This window comes from Hevea brasiliensis, chromosome 3 (assembly GCF_030052815.1).
Source record: "Hevea brasiliensis isolate MT/VB/25A 57/8 chromosome 3, ASM3005281v1, whole genome shotgun sequence".
Taxonomy (NCBI): Eukaryota; Viridiplantae; Streptophyta; class Magnoliopsida; order Malpighiales; family Euphorbiaceae; genus Hevea; species Hevea brasiliensis.
In genome coordinates this window covers 107,477,944-107,495,275 of record NC_079495.1, presented here as the reverse complement: position 1 = coordinate 107,495,275, position 17,332 = coordinate 107,477,944, and the positions used below count along the sequence as shown (strand labels likewise).

Sequence of the window (17,332 nt, the reverse complement as noted above, 5' to 3'; positions counted from 1 at the left end):
GAATTGAAGCAATAAATGTTTGATTCAGAATTCATTATATCTCTTCTTCTGTGTTTCCTTTCTGTTGTATATCAAAATTATGAAAATTTGTCTACTAGATACACAATTATGTCTCTCTCATTAGTTCTCCAGCTCCCATAAACTTACCCTGAAAAACACAATATAAACTATAGCTTAGAGCCCTACTTGTATAGATCCTTCGAGCCACTTCGAACCTTAGGAAAAATATTTGACTTTCCTACTCAACGAAGAACAGAACCACAAATCTAATTAACTAGGAATTACATGGCCTTTGAAATGAGCCCTACACACAACAATTTCAAAATTAAAATTAAATTAAAGAAAGAGCTGTGCTGATATATTCAACCATATGTTTGCATGCATGTTATATCTGTTGTTGTGTGGGAAATTAAAGCTAGGGTTAGCATAATTAAGATATCTCTTTTGAAATTCATTTGTCTTATTGGCATTATTGAGGAGATCTCTAATGGAATGGTTTCAGTTAACTGTGTTCTTACCAAATAGAAATATTTGGTGAAATTTCTTGTTAGTTCATATAACCATTCTGCTCTCTAATGAATGCGCAACTGGCTGTAAATTTGTTATGGAGCTACTACTGCATATTACATTTAAAGCAACGATTTCTTAGCAACAGTTATAAAATTGTTGCCTTTATTTTATATATATATATAAAAGGCAACAATTTTGTAATAATTTGAAACCATTGCAAACAAATTGATAAATTATGTAAAAAATTTAACAAAATTGCTATTAGAATTGTTACAATAGCAATGATTTACACCTATCAAGGAAGCGGTTTTTATCCTCTGTAAAAACATAATCAAACTGTTACTTTATGTGATGGTAATAGAGGCAGATATAAGCCATATTTGGCATTGAGTTTCAGACTCTGAAACTCAATTTGGTCTGAAACTCAATGCCAAATAAAAAGCACAATTTTAGATGTTATTGAGAAAAGTAGTTTAGAAAAAATTATTTTATTATTTTAATGTTTGTACGATTAAAACTAAAACTGATCAAATTTAATTTTTAATTATTTTTTAATACTCTTTAATTAGTATATTTAAAAAAGTAATTTTCTCAATAACAGTTTCATCAGTAATGCCAAACAGGCCCATAGTGATTCTCAAACTACTATTATCAACTTCTAATTTAAACATATATGACAAGAAATTTTCACTGTTGCTTTAGATTTATTATGTAGTAACCTATTTAATTTATGAGCATTTTTATTTCATGAACCCATTCTCAAAGTTAGGTGTACAATTTCATGAACCCCTTCTAAAAATTATGATGTTATTATTATTATTATTGTTATTTGCAGTTTAAAAACATTCATCGTTTTCTTCTTTCCTTTTATCTTTTTTTCTATAATAATTGTGGATTTATTCAGTTTTTTATTTTAATTATTAAAATTATTTATAAGAGCTACTTGATTAATTAATTGGGTTTAAATTCGATCCATTATGGATCGAGATATAAACGTGAAATTTAATTTATTTAGAACTCGTATTATATTTATATCTTAATTTTATAATATTTAAGTCGAGAGAAGAAAAATTCTAATTAATAATGCATCTGTTAAAAATCACTTTCATTACAGAACTAATTCTATTAAGCTGACGGTGATTACAGTGATTTAATGTGTACTTAAAACTAATTGCGTAAGAATTTTTGTGAGGTCAAGGCAGCATTCAAACGGATATATATATATATATATATATATATATATATATATATATATATATAATATTTTTTTTTTCATTTAAGAAAAGAATTCTGATTCCATTTCTTCTTTCGAATTCTCGAAGATGATGAAGAGCTCTTATCCGCATGAGGCTTGTTTCCATTTGGAGGGTTTAATGGTAAAAATACGTGGAAATTTGGGAGCATAAATATTAATTATTCATAACTATCCCAACTGTGAGATGCTTTTTCGGACGTAATTTTGGTTCTGATTTAGTTTTTCTTAAGAATTGGAATTAAAACTAAATTTTTGTTTAAATTTTGGTTTGATTATAAGTACTTTTGATTTTAATTTAATTTTCAATTTCAATTTCAATTTAGTTTGAATTTTGATTTTTACACTCAAAATTATATATTATTATATTGTATTCACTTTAAAAGAATTAAAATAATTATATATTCTAATTGTTGAATTAAAAAATAGTATGGAATAAATTTGTATTTTACATAATATTGTCAAAGATAAATGATTTACACTAAAAGATTAAAAAGAATATTTTGTTTTTAAACAAAGAGATTCATTGAAAAAAAAAAGATTAATAACAAAAATTAGAGAATTAGGGAGCTAAACACTTGTGGTATGGCAATCAAACTAATATTATGTAAAATTAGTTTTAATCTTTTTTATTAGAGTGTTAATTATTGGCTAATAAAATTAACCCTAAAATATATTATAAAAATTATATTTTATTAGAAATATTCCACTTCATGAAAAGCCGTAATTCAATAATGTTAGATTCATCTTTAAAATTTTAAAGTTTCATATTTGTATGTGTCGATTAGTACTGATTGATTTGCAAAGTGAGAATGCCTTTATTTTTTGTCATATGATATATGCAATTGGTACAATATATTAGCAGAAATTTCAAAGTTGTACTCTATGATATGAAGAAATATATGATTCCATTGAATGTTGAGAAAGAAACCCTAATGGTGGGCTCCCTTTTCCCCCTCCTAGTCATAAATGGCCTAACTCAAACACTTCAACGTACTGTGCTCAGTCTCATTCATTTCTTTAAAATCTTAAGCTGATATTCCCTCACAGTTAATGCAATATACACTAGCATTCACCACCTTTTTGGTACACTATGGATTATTCTTTAATTTATTCTATTTTTACTCTAATTATTTAGATAGATTTATATATTGATCTTTTAAATATGAGGTAACAATATCCTCTTATTCTACCGTTTTAATTTTACCCAAGTTTTCTGCTTTGAAAATAGTGTTTCCATCCAAATGGGCCTCGCCGGTAGATCTTGAAGGGACTATGCACTTGGTAAAAGCTTTTCTGGTAAAAAGAATGGTGAATAGCCCATGGCTGTATGAACTTAGAGCCATACTACTTCCAAGTCCCAACCTTACTTATTACCATGCATGCCCTAAAGTACTTCGTATATCGTGAACCCTACTTCCAATATTATAGTCGCTGCAAACATTTACAAATAAAAAAGATAATCACCTCTAATTTATTATGAATATAAGATATAAATATATATAGATATCACCTCTATTTTTTATATAAATTTTATTTTTTAAATTTATGATGAACTAAATTTAAATAATAATTTCTCTTTAAATTTACACTTAATTGATTAATTAACTAAAGTGATAGGTTATTTAAAAAATAAAAAAAAAAACTTAGGTAAGAGGTTTTTTTTTTTTTTTCCCTCTAGCTTTTCTCTTTTAATTAAATAAATTTGTTAGTTCTATGAAATCATATTGGATTAAAATCTCAACTAGCTTAATTTTGAGTTTACTTTATATATGTCACCCATGTGTGAGTATATAGAAAAACATAATAAATTAAGACATGGTTTATTTTATAAAAAATAATTTATATATTAAAAATAATTTATTTATTAAAAATAATTTTATAAAAAATATCTTTTACAAAAATATTTTTCATTATTTGGCTGTAATGTTATATTAATTGTATGTTTTCATTTTATTTAGATATAAATATTTTTACATTTTAATAAGATAATCAAAATTTTAAAAAATGAAAAATTATTTTTTTTTTGAAAAAAGAAAAGTAATTTTTCTTAAAAATAATTTTTTTAATTAAAAAATAATTTTCAATAACTAATTTTTTAAAAGTTTTAAATGCTAAAAAATATTTTTTAAAAAACTTTTTTTGTGAAACAAATGAATGCTTAAGTTCTTGAAATATTTTACAATACTTTAATTTTATTTTTTAAATAAATTAGATTGAATTAATAATAAACGGAGAAGAATGACTTCTAGGATATAAAATTATTGGGTAAAATAATATTTTAGTAAATAAAATATTGATGAGTAATGAGAGGATATTATTTTATATTTTTAAAATTTTAGTTATTTTTAAATTATGAAATGTAAATTTTGTATTAAAAAAAAGAAAAAGAGCCTATGCTCATCGCAGTAGAGGTGACGATGCAGGGAAACCAAACGGCCAAGCCGTTGTAAGCTATAATAATAGGCAACGGTAATAATAGAAGAGCACAGCCAGCTCCCCCCTGATTCTATTTCAACTCCGTACACAAAAAGATCCGGCAATCTACGCTTTACTAGACATTTGACACGTGTAAACCTCTTTAGCCCCCACCTACCGTATGCAACCACGTGGAAACAGGCATTGAATGTCGGCAACAGAAAATTCTCACACACTACCTTGGCCTCGTATCTAGAGTTTCCTTGCTTTCTGTTCCACGTGGAATGATTTCTGCCGTTGGATGGTTTTCCTTTTTTTTTTCATACATTAAAGTGCTTTGCTCCCTTTGCTATTTATAGGAACAAACAGGAAAGGCGCACACCCATTGTTATTCCAATGTCAATTTTCTCTCTCTCTCTCTTTTTTTTTTTTTTTTTTTAAATAAATTTACTAAGAAAGGAAAACAGCTATTAGGAATAAATCTGACCGCCCCAATTTCAGGGAAAATTATAGAACCAAGTGGTGATCATTATATACTATAGAAAACCAATAGAATGAAGATAATTATATAATTATAATTATTTTATTATTTAATTTTATATTATGAAAAATTAATAATTTGATAATTTAATTTTAAAAACACATTTATTATTTTTTTTTAATTCTGTTATATATTTTTAATTTTTTTAAAATTTTATTATTAATAATAAATATTTTTATTCTTAATTTTTTAACATTATTAATTCTTTTATCCTTAATTGAGCGCCTTTTAGTTGCTTGAAAGACCCACGTAAATGCATCACTTCACGATAAAGGAAAATTATTGCCTAAATCTAAATTAAAGATATAAATATTTAAAATTTATATATTTAATAGGTTATAAATTCTAGTGGTGTCTTAGATTTCAAAAGACCAAGTATAAGCAAAAAAAAAAAAATCCCACAATAAAATAGAGCTAAATAAAATGCCCACGAAAGATTCACAAGAACATCATAATATTCTACTGAAGTGTTTGTAGGCAAGTTCAACCATTCTAGTTAATTTCTTTTTGTTTTTTTTTCATCAGAAGAAGCTCCATAAGCTTCTCTCATCCTGTCTCAGCTTATCAGCTTAGGGAGCAAACAATGTCAGGAATATCTCCTAGGCAAAGAAAATGTCAAGAATCAAGAAGAAGAATACAGATGGCATGTTTAACCCCACATGAAGGCATTCTGCTCACTGTATCACAAAAATGGGAGTATCCACCAGACACATTGTCAGCTTCTCCTTTGCTATGAATGTCCTTTCCTTCCTTTTTCTATTTTCCCCCCTCTAAAAGAATCGAGTATATTGAATGGAGATGTATGTGCAACGTGAAAGTGAGAATTCAGAATATACAGCAGTCGAAAATATTGCAATGGCAAATTCAGTCTCAGAGCCTCGTGCGACCAAATTAATGAATTATTTAGAGCGACTGTGAATCTCTTCATTAAGAAGGGTTATTAAGCCTCGATCAACTGTTGGCTTAGTGTTGTTAAGAATTCGACTCAGTGAGCATAATTCTTCTGGGATTGCCCTCTTGAATAAGCCTTGGAGTATCGTATCAACTCCCTCAGGTAGGAGATTACTCCCTGGAGTTCCTTCATTATTATGTTCCTCAGATGCTCCCTGGATATAGCCTCCACTTTCTTCGGGTTGAGAAGGTTGTGGAATCTGACCCTGAGGCCGTGAGTAGGGCCTGGAGTCCCAATAACCTAAGCAAACTCGATTTCGATCCAATGCCTCTATGGCCTGTTTAAAGAAAATAAATATAAGATGTATATAATTTGTTGTTCAATGCAAGCATTTGTTCCATAAAGAATTAAAAAATAAAAATTTTCTAAGGAAGTTGCCATGAATTGCCAATGCAACTTTTGCCATTTAAAGTGCATTTTTAATTCTTTCAACAAAGAAGCTATTCCCCGCTAACATGGATGGCGATCAACCTCAGATCCCCAACACCCTCAATTTAAAATAAAATGGAACTGTGAAAGTACAAACAGAATCTTATGATGTATGTGCTATGGAAGCAGTGCCTGTACCATATACAAAACTGTCATCCAGAAACACAAGAAAGAAAGCTCATGATTAGAGGAAAAAAGGATGATCTGCCCCACAGTTAATTTACCTGAACAATTGCTGGTGAAGAAAACCCAAACATTTCAAAGCCATCAAGACTTCCAGGAGGTTGCAAAGGAGGTAAGTTCATTCTTCCCAATTTATGTTGCTTTGTAATCTCTTGATTTACTCTCTCTCTCACCATTTCCCAGCATCTGGCTGCGGAAAGGTGAACGAATACCTCAGTTGGACAATGCTCCAAGGAAACCTAATAAATGTCAGAACATAACATATTTAGGATTTGAATATCAGCTTCAAATCTGATAAACATTATTTAATTTTTTGTATCTTGATGCAACACTGACAACAATCTCAATCCATCCCTCTAGTTAGAAATACACAGCCAAGACTACTACAAGTGAAAATATTTATGACATCAACCACAACTTTACTCACAGCTCTATTGCTTTGAACACAATAAGTTTTTAAGAAGCATTTCATAAACATCACTTCCAGTTATGAATAGTAGGGGTGTTCGGTTCCGATTTAGTTCGGAGTTTGCCTAGGAACCGGGACCGAGCTGAAATTTTGATACGGTACCAGTTCAGTTCTTGATACTTAAAATAATTTTATGTAACTATTTCCTTAAAAAGTCATACTTGAATCAGTATTTAAGTTTTAAATTGGATTATTAATATATAATATATCATATAATATATTTTTTAGCTATTTATTAATCATATATATATTGAAAGTATATAATACATCTAAAAAAATATAGAAAAACATATGTATAAATTCGGTTCTTGGTTCGGTTTCGGTATGGTTCCGATTCGACTCTTAATGAAAAACCAGAACCAAACCAAGTATCAAAATAACTTTAGTTTGGTATAATTCCCGTCGGTTCGGTTCTTCGATTCAGTTCGGTTCCCCCAAGAACCGTGCACAGCCCTAATGAATAGTTGTCAAGAATCATGAATCTAGAGGGATTTGCATCTCAACTCTTCAGGGATATCTAGTACATCATTTCCCATACCTGCAATTCATTTTTATCTTTAGAAATGCTATCCCCACTAAATACAATACCATAGAAGCCATTAACATATTGCTAATATGCCAATGAAATTCCGTCACAAGTTAAAAGTCCCACAACCATGAGCAATGAAATTTAGCATGTTAAGAGCAGCTGTCATATTCTAGTAGCTCTTACATCCTCGACAAGGCCATTCTCAATGATCACATCAATTTTAGGTACCAATTATATTTACGAACTATCATAACAAATATTTTGAAGGCTTTGCAAGGGAGATGATCATTCCACATTTTACTTATTTATTTAAGAGTTTTATTAAGGCTAACAAATAAAAAATAAGCAAAATAGCATAGTTGTCTGATCTTGTGATGCACTAGCAGTTCCAGGCTATAGGGAAAAAATTTTGCAATTACCATGAACAGAGGTCTATCTCGCCCTGCATCCAGAATTTCTGAAACATAGTAACATATATTTGTTGGATCTAAAACACTTATATATCTAACCCTGCTCCTAAATCCTGCATCAAATAGAGCAAATTTTGTTAATATAAGTGACACCTTTTTTTTATCCTAAAGAACTGTTTTTGGAATTTCTGGTCTCTGTAAAGTTAACAACTGCACCATACCTTTGGGAAAAATCGCCTGGCTGTTACACCACAATTTTCCAGGATGTATAACTCCGAATGCCAGAGGCTCAGCATTACAGTTAATCCTTCGCACTACCTTGGCAATTCGGGGACCCCTCTGGCGGAAATATCGGTCCAAATTATTTTGTGAGCAAGATGGGCTACCTGCCATAGTTCTTGAGTTATCCACTGGATTTGATGTGGCATTTGCTCCCATCTTATCCTCATCATTAGGATTTGCAATGCCACAATGCTGTGGCTGTGGACACCTAGCAATTGCCATATTTTGATCCTTACTGGTCTCTCTCATGTTTGAAGACTGTTGAACATTCTTACCACATCCTGCACTAGTACAGCCTGCATGGCAAGAGCTGTCTGCTGCGTTAGATGCAAGAACTATTTTACTATGTTGAATCTGGTCATCCTTCACTTTTACAAGATCGAATATACAATTATTCCTTTGTCCATCAGGATCAGGGGAAGAGCTAACATCATTTTTACTAATCACTGCAGCATCAGTCACAGGCGCAATTAAGATTGAATCTTTATTGTCATTGCAGGGGTCGTCATCAGAACTAGATGACCTCTTAGAAAATTCTGAGTGCTTTGCAAGAGAAATTTCTGTTGCTCTTTCTACAACTGATTCCTTTGGTTCGTCACCTTCCTCATCACTACGAAGACTAATATTATCATGGCCCAAAGTTGAAGGTTTTTTCATTCCACGTTCTGATGAAGCGAGGTCTCCAGCATAGGACATGTCTTCTCGAGATAGCTGGCATACTGCTGTCCTTAAATTGATAGAAGAAAGGACGGATTCTTCATTTGACTTTGAATAGTGATTTTGATTCTCAGTTGCTTGAAAAGAACTACAGGACATAGATGATGTCTCTGTGCCTTCCTCAGAAGGTGTCTTTTTTTCTACCGAATAAGTCTCACCAAAGATCTTCATTGAAGTCAATGTGATTTCCCTGGTGGTTCCTTTACCGTCCACATCTCTAAGAAGATCAATTGATGCTTTTGATCTCGCCTCCTTAAGTGCTCTTCTATCTGGCAAATAAGAAAATTTACAATCTTGCAAATTGTCTTTGGAGACATAAGATGTCAGGGCCAGTCCAAGATCTAATCTTGCCCATCTGTAAACTGCACTCAATTTTCCTTCCAATGCCTCAACAAGGATGTTTAATTCACTGATGTCATAGCGAAATAGGAAATATTTGGTACCCCAATCACATGAACACATCTGCTTTGCATGATTCAAGCATGCATACTTATCTGGAGAACAAGGACATCCTGCTGCAGATAGGTGCAAATCAAAAAGGCAGACACTACATTCCCTTTCATTTGTGGCATCAAAATTGCTCTCCATCTTCAGCACCTGTGAAGATTTGCAAAGAAATTCTCTCCTCACACGCTCTATCTCCACACGTTCCTAGAGAAAGGGAAAAAAAAACGAAAAAGAAATCCCAAATCAAAATAGAACAAAATAAAGTTTTATCGCATATTTACTAGTATTTTTATTTTATTGATTATGCTTAATCACACAATTCCAACTCCTCCACTATGTTCAAACTTATATTGACCATGTATACTAATTCTTTTATTGGATTGATTGCATCATATTAAGTTTTACTAAATATTGGAGTTAGACTGGGTCCTAAATCCAAATTCTAGCCTCCTAATTAGGAGTGGCCACAGTTCAGGAATCGCCGGTTCAGGTTCAATGAAATCATGAACCTGAACCAAACCGCCATGGTACAGTTTGGAAGACGGTTCCTTAACCGCCAGTTCCGGTTTGAGTCCCGGTTTAAAACAATTTGAAGAGTGGTCTGAAGAAGAACGGTTTAAAACGGTTTGAAAGCGATTTAGGGGCAGTTTAAGGGCGACTTGCACGAAAAAAATTAGAGAAAAATTTTATTGATTTAAAATTTAAGTTATATTTGTAAAAGTATTTTAATTTTTCTTAGAAATCTTTTAATAAAAATAAAATAAGAAAAAAGAGAATAAAAATAATTTATCTTTAAGAAAAATTTAATAAGCAAAGACTTGAACTTAATTAAAAAACTATACATGAAATTAATTTTTTTTAAAGAAATTAAAAAAAGATGCATGAACTTCATTTTGCCTATGTATCCCTTTAGAATTTACAGGAATCAAAATTTCTAGTTCTATTGCATGCCCTTTTTTAAAAAAGTATATGATAATTGATAATTAAAAAAGTACAAAAGAGAAAATAAAATAGAATAGAGGGTATTGTAAATTTTATTACGGATATAAAATAATAACAAAATAATTAAGATAGTATTGAAAATTTCAGTGAGCATATAAAATAATAAAGTAGGAAAATTGAAAGAGTATTGAGAATTAAAAGGAGTATAGAAAATAATTGTTTAGAGAATTTGAAAGAATTTGAAAGAGTATTAAGAATTAAAGAGAGTGTATAGAATAATTGTGTAGAGAATTAATGATATATATAAATGAATTAAGAGTAGGGTGAGATATTTATTGAGTTCTTTTGTATTTAAATCACTGGTTTGGTCCAGTTCGGAACCGTCTGTTCAATCCGGTTCGGAATCGCCAGTTCACGGTTGCTGAAAAATATGAACTTGAACCAAATAGCAAAAGGGCGGTTTCGGTCCAGTTTGAAGCCGGTTTTGGTTTTGACCGGTTTCAGTCCGGTTTTGACGATCCGGTTCCGGTTCGAAACCAGACCGCGGCCACCCCTACTCCTAATTCACAAATGCAGAAAAACATACGAACACCAAATTATTACAATACTTTTTTATAACCTGTTCAAATTGCAGTACTTGAATAATCAGACAAATTTCAAATTGCAATATTCCAGTAAGTCAATCATTGCAAAAGAAACAAGAATAAACAGAGCTGAAGTTTACCTTGAGTGCTTTTGCTAATATTCCATCCTTTCCACATACATCTTTCCATCTTAAGTTATCTGTTGTATTCTTTTTCAGTAAATTAAGTTCCCAATGAGCTCTCACTGCTTCCCTTGCCGCTCCAAGCAACAGTTTATCATGGGAGATGGAAGTCTTTCGCGCCTGCTCACGATAAAGCTCTATAGCAATCTGTCCATGGGGCAACCAGTCAACAGGGGCTACATTTACTGCCTCCGCACAATTGAAGCCACAATTAAACCCTGAATGATATGCTCGAGGAAACGTTAAAACAAACTCTCCAGAATTTTGTACACACCGATAGACTGGTACGCCTTCAGATTTTAGTACAGAAGGAGAAAGCTGTGTCACCTGCATATGAAATTAACAGATCAGAACAAGGACAGAGTTATAAATAGAGAAAAGTGCAAACTGCTCAGGTAAAAGACAAGTTTTAAATTATCAAATTTATTCATGCTATCCTAGAATCTCCATAAATTTCATGATAAAATGAGAACAAAGATTATCAATTTTTTCAACTTAACTTCCCACAAAATCCATTTCTAAGAATAAAATTTTTCTTATTTCTCCTCTTGACAAGTAGAGAGTTACCCATAAGGAATGTGTGTGTGTGTGTGTGTGTGTGAGAGAGAGAGAGAGAGAGAGAGAGAGAGAAGGGGAGAGGGCAGATGGGTTTGGAAAAAAAAAAAAAGAGCAACTATAGCTGAAGGAAGTGACAGCTGAGCAATAATAATCAGTGATGAGTTGTGACAGTACTTTCATAATCAAAATTAAAGGCATATATCTTTTGCCACAAACTAAGACATTCCACTCCAGTGATTGAATAGCATGCTTTCATCCTATTCAATCATGGAACTACATAGAGTTCATAACACGACAAGAAACAGGGATATCTTATTTTAGCTTCACTTCTTTGGAAGGCCTCCATTTTCAGAAACAAACTCTGGCAGAACGTTATAAGCCATAAGAAAAGACAAAACTATTTGCTGTACTAGAACACTTCCCTCAAAAGCCTGCCTTGAGCTATATAGCAGATAAAAGAAGAAACATAGAAGAGAAAACAGATGAACTTTGAAAATTTTGAGTATTTGAGTAAAGGGGACAAAACAAGTAAATAATACTACAGATGAGACTCATAACAAAAAACAGAGAATTCAAGACCAAAATGGCAGAATACTACCCATCTGAGCTAATTACTAATGTGTTGCAAAAGTAATTGAAAAGTATTTGGGTCCAAGTTCTGCTAGTCAACAAGCAACAAGTCCAAACAACAGCCAAGTAAGCAACCTTTTATGCTATGGGAAACTAACATGGTAACACAATAATGGGAACCTTTACTCACCAGCTTATGCAGTAAGTCAGGTTGTTCTTCAAAAAGATCAGGTAAATGCTTTCTCATAACCTCTTCCAATTTAATGGCATCCTTCCCTGGGACCCCATACCATATTTTTGGAGCACCCCAATGCATGTAATTCAGTGAATATAAGTGATGATCTTCGACATGCTGTTTCAGAATATTAAACAAAAGAAAACATAAGAGTTGGTAATAATCAGCATCCAAAATGAACAGATGGATTTAACGCTCCAGGCATTGTTCCAATTAGACAGACGATTTAATTCCAGCACTGAGTTGAAAAAGAGAATCCATATAACCAACCCCAAATTTTTGGGATAAAAGCTTAGTTTAGTTGAGTTGAGTTGACTAATCAGCACTGAAATCGAAAGTTGAATTGTAACAACAAAACCTTAAAGGTTTGAAAATTTTATTCAATATTTACTGGATATAGCTCAATGGCTTTATTCCACAGCAGGAAGGATTCAAGTTTAGGTTACTGCCTTTTGATATCATTTGGCAAGAAAATAGAAAATAGTAATAACGTTTCTCCTTTTTTATCAAGCTTTCACCTATCAATTATCATCGCCACATAATAATATAGTTCTAAAAGATGCATTGACGTACACCCACACCGAAGCCTAGCGTACAAATGATGCACAAATTGAAACATATACATATAAGAAAGAGACTCGGTACACATTTATCTCAGTACCGATCTAATATTTATTCATGCTGTTTTGAAGCTGAACATTTGGTTTATGCCAGGAATAAGATACATTTGACCTTACCCAACAGAAGGAGGAAAAGCACATTCCTATATACAACCACGGCACTAAAACACCAGATATATCACCACTTTCATAGGAAAGGACAGATCCAGAAAGCCTCGGAAAGTTATTCAAGTTCCAACCAGATTTTGCATAACGTTCATTTGCATCAGAACCAACTTGACTGAACAATTTTGGAAACCCACTGCCAAAAAACCCAGTTTCCAGATCAGCCCCATAAAGCACCTACAAGACAAAATGACAATTAAGTATTACGGTTCACTTGGTAACTCACTTTGCAAGAATGAGAGAGGTTAGATGGTGCAAACACAGCATATGATGATACAAATAAGTGTTTTCACCCAAAATAATAATATTTATAGTCTTATCAACTTTCATGCAATACCTCTATCTCTTCAGTCGCTTTCTCTACAATCCGCCAATATTCTCCTTCAATATTCTCCACAGTTGGCTCCCATTTATCATGAAGTACTGCCATGTTACCTCCCTTATTCATATCATTCTTCCTGAAATACTGGGCAGTGAAATCATCCGCATATTTCTGAAATGTGTACAGAGTAAACTCTGGACCAGGTCCAAACCCAAAACACTCAGCCTCACAAACACCAGCATCATTATACCCTGAGACATTTCCGATATCTGCCCCACAATGTACTGCCATTCTCATGCATCTTCTCCTTTTCTTTCTGGTGTGGTTATATAGCTTTGACATTTTTTTCATTGAAGCTCGATTCTGCAGTTTGTCAACCCTCTGGACACGAGTAGCAAAAGTAGAACCCTCCCAAATAGATTTTTCCTTCAGAGGACAGGGAGGTTTCCAAGAAGGAGGAGGAACAATGCGACATATTCCATATGGTTCAGCTTTTGGCCGTATGCTAGCTATGTATTTCATAGTATCCTCAAACTCCTGGAAAAAAGTTGTATACATGTTCAGAAATTCTAATTCTTAAAGGTAAAGAATTCTCAAATCTAAAAATATGTGAGACAGATCTTGAAATCTGGATAATTAAAATACTATGAGAAATAGCATAAACCTCTTCAGTAGGGTAGAACACAGGAGCATACTCAAGGTCAGGCCTGCGAGCACATTCAGGATGCCATATTGCAGTGACCTACATCAAGGAATTACTATCGTTTACATTATACTAGAAGACAGAGGATGAGTGATAAAAAAAAACAGTAAAATAAATATAAAATCAGGTTGAAAAGGGTTTAAACCATCTACAAGCCTTGGAAGCCTGTCATAAATTGCAGCAAGCTACAGCCCAGTAGCCAGACTAAACAAAAATATCCCACATGTGAAAAAAAATTGACTAAAGCTAACCTTTTGGCAATTTCTGCATTGTGCACACCCACGAATAACCCCCTTGGGAAGATGAGGCCTTAAACTGAGATTCTGCAATTAAAAAGAAGATTGGCATGTAAAGGCACTATCCATACCTATTGCACTTGCACAGGGACATGGCATTTATATTAAAAAAAATAAAAAAAAAAAAAAAAAAAAGAAGGAAAGTGCATATAAGTATCCAAAAAAAAAGATACTATACAATAATACCCAATACTAACTTGATCAAGCTTTACCAAATCAGATTCATCCTCCGAACTATTATTGTCCAATTTTCCATAGTTTATCCAGGCTCTACGCCGGAGAGACCTTCTAATTTTTGTGTCAGCACAAGGGTCGGTATCCATTTCCATCTTGACTGACTGTAATTCAGAAGAGCTTACAGAGGCTGAACAGGTAATTACACCTTGATTTTCTTGTTTTTCAACGTCTTGGACCCTCTTTAAAGTGAAAGCAGCATACGACTCAAAACCAGGAGGAACTGATGGAACGTCATCATTCTCTTCCTTAACGCAAAATCTTATGAGTTCCATTCCCATCAATACTACACAAAATAATAAAGAATATTAATTCTAATTATTTCTTTGTACATTGTGGGCAAACAGCCAGTTCAATAATATAAGAACCTAATTCCATGCATTCATTTGTTTTAGCACCTTCAGCTATCTGGCATATCAATTTAGTCCCTAGCACATCCATACATTGTTCCATGAATACAACTTTTTCTAATAAGGAATTCGCAAAGCTTAATTTTACTTCAGAAGAAAGTAACAAATGGAGTGAAATGACAAAAAGATCAAGATACGTGTAGATGATTGAATTGATCAAAAAACAGTTAGACTTGCATCTCAGTATCTCCATATGATCAAATCAGCTTCCATTTAAAAGACAAAAACCACAACATGCATTATGTTTTGAAAACCTTATTGATGTGATTTAATTATTAAATTGAAAGAACCCAAGCATCATAAACCACAATTCATCATCAAGGACAAGATACAAAATCCATTAACATCAAGATCTGAAACAATACAAACTATAAATCAAAGTGAAATCTATCCACCAATTATCACAAACCTAAATAATTTAATTCAATGACAAATTCACAAAACCCGGCCACAACCTTCACAAGTAAGACAAAAAAAAAAAAAAAAAAAGAATTCGAGCTTACATGTTACAGATCCAGAATTTGTAAATTCCACTTCACTGAAAGCAGCTTAAACACCACTCTCACTACACCCAGATTTTGAAGCACCAAAAATATTAGTAAAAAAAAAAAAAAGATATTCCAAAAAAACCCTAATTTCAAAAGGGAAAAAAATTGAAAAAAAAAATCTGATTCTAGTAGATCTAACCCTAACCCTAACCCTAACCCCAAACCTAAACCAGATGGCATGAAGGGAAAGCACTCTTTTTCCTACAGCAAAAACAAAGTCTTCTCCATTGAAGGGCACCCACAAATCCAAATATGACAAACAAGACCCACCACACCACACCTTTCAAACATCAACAATGACCAAAAAAAAATCAACCATAACCAAACCCTAGAAACCAAAAATCTGGGTTTATGGAATCAAAGAAGAAAAAAAAAAATTGAACTCACAATTCACATGAGAGGGTAAGGGCAAATCCGGAAGAAATTTATGGGGCATGTGTTTTCAACAAAAAAATCTTGAAACATCTAATCTTCATCTAAAAAAAAGAACAAATCAAAGAGAAAAAATTTGTTTATTGAAACCCAAAAAAACAAAGAGATTTAAGTATGAAATTTAGGCACCCTTTTCTTGCAATTATTATCAATATTATTATTATTATCATTATTATTTAATAACAACAACAAGAAGGAGTAGGTTTCAATTCTAATTTTGGGGGCATCCTTAGAAATCAGTAATAGTTATGCAGCCATAAAAAATTAAGGATCTTAGAAATTGATGTACGGCCAAGACAGCTTTTGCAAAGGGGTAATCCGGGAATATAAATAAATTAATTAATTATAATGGTATCAATGAAGGTTTAAGAGATGAAATTTTTTTCTTAAAAAAAAAGAGATGAAAATTTTATTTTTTTTAATTTGAAAAAGAAGGTGAAAAAGACGCGAGAAATTGGCGATATTTTGGTGGCTCACCTGAGGCTGAGGAGAGGTGATGGGCGTGGGAGAGGTAGAGTTTTGAAATTGGAATTGAGTTTTTTCTGTGCTTAAAGGTGAGTAGTGGATGAGAAAAAGGAAGAAAAAGTGAAATGCTGAGTTGTAGTAGGCAGCTACCTCGCAATTGTCGATGCACAATTCTACGGGCGCCGCGTGAAGTTGTTAAGCAGTTTCCTCTTCCTGTGTATTCTACGTATTATAATTTAATTATAGGGTACATATGATGTGTCAAAAAATAAGACATTCAATATTTATATAAAAGTAATTGTATCATCAAATTAAAGAAGTGAAATTCATTATTTGATAAATGAAGGTATATATGCATGCATTGCGGGTCCCACTTAATAATTTACTAATATTATATTTTTTATGAAAATAATTTTTAAAAAAATATTTTTTTATTTATTATTAAGTTATAATATTAAATTAATGATATATATATTTATATCATATATAAATAAATATTTTTATATCTTTATATGATTGATAAAGTTTATAAAATTGTTTTAGGAAAAAATTATTTTTCTAAAAAATGATTTAATTTTTTTTAATTAAAAAAATATTTTCGTTAACTTATTTTTTTAAATATTCTAAATATTAGAAAATATAACCACAAAATAAATAGAATCTTAGTCTTTATTTATTTTATAAAAATATTTTTAATATTTAAAGTATTAAAAATAATCAATACAAAATTAAAAAAATAATCTCCTCCGTTTAGAAGAGAAAAATCATTTTTTAAAATTTTTGATAATTTTATTAAAATATAAAAAAATCATACATGCATTACATAAAAATATAATATTAATTTAATATTATAATTAAATAATATAAATATTTTTATAGGAAACACTTTCTTAAAAAATAAGTTTCATATAAATTATTTTTTATATA

General features: G+C 31.7%; 2 protein-coding genes across 11 annotated transcripts in view; both read right to left on the bottom strand.

The window, feature by feature from the left end:
* Window positions 1–5,158: 5,158 nt before the first annotated feature.
* On the bottom strand, window positions 5,159–16,609 carry LOC110662520 (putative lysine-specific demethylase JMJ16). 9 transcript variants are annotated; one of them, XM_021821497.2, is made up of 13 exons: window positions 16,418–16,545; window positions 15,464–15,525; window positions 14,514–14,836; window positions 14,272–14,343; window positions 13,982–14,059; window positions 13,333–13,854; window positions 12,948–13,172; window positions 12,166–12,327; window positions 10,806–11,174; window positions 7,915–9,343; window positions 7,703–7,806; window positions 6,327–6,524; window positions 5,159–5,950 (listed from the first exon to the last, which is right to left on the bottom strand). In XM_021821497.2, exons 3-13 carry the CDS (start codon window positions 14,829–14,831, stop codon window positions 5,621–5,623), a joined length of 3,807 nt encoding a protein of 1,268 aa, XP_021677189.2. In that variant the 5' UTR covers window positions 14,832–14,836; window positions 15,464–15,525; window positions 16,418–16,545; the 3' UTR covers window positions 5,159–5,620. The 9 variants fall into 9 exon arrangements, with proteins under 9 accessions (XP_021677189.2, XP_021677190.2, XP_058000441.1 ...); XM_021821498.2 differs by lacking the exon at window positions 16,418–16,545 and adding an exon at window positions 15,896–16,388; XM_058144458.1 differs by lacking the exon at window positions 15,464–15,525 and having other exon boundaries at window positions 14,529–14,836; window positions 16,418–16,609.
* LOC110668146 (uncharacterized) overlaps window positions 10,418–17,332 on the bottom strand; it is a 38,117-nt gene continuing 31,202 nt past the window's right edge. Inside the window, exon 18 of one of the 2 annotated variants that reach the window (XM_058144460.1) lies at window positions 10,418–10,487. In XM_058144460.1, coding sequence (XP_058000443.1) covers window positions 10,433–10,487 — 55 coding nt within the window. In that variant the 3' untranslated portion in view covers window positions 10,418–10,432. The remainder of the gene's footprint in view (window positions 10,488–17,332) is intronic. The other variant, XR_009147732.1, reaches the window with a different exon arrangement.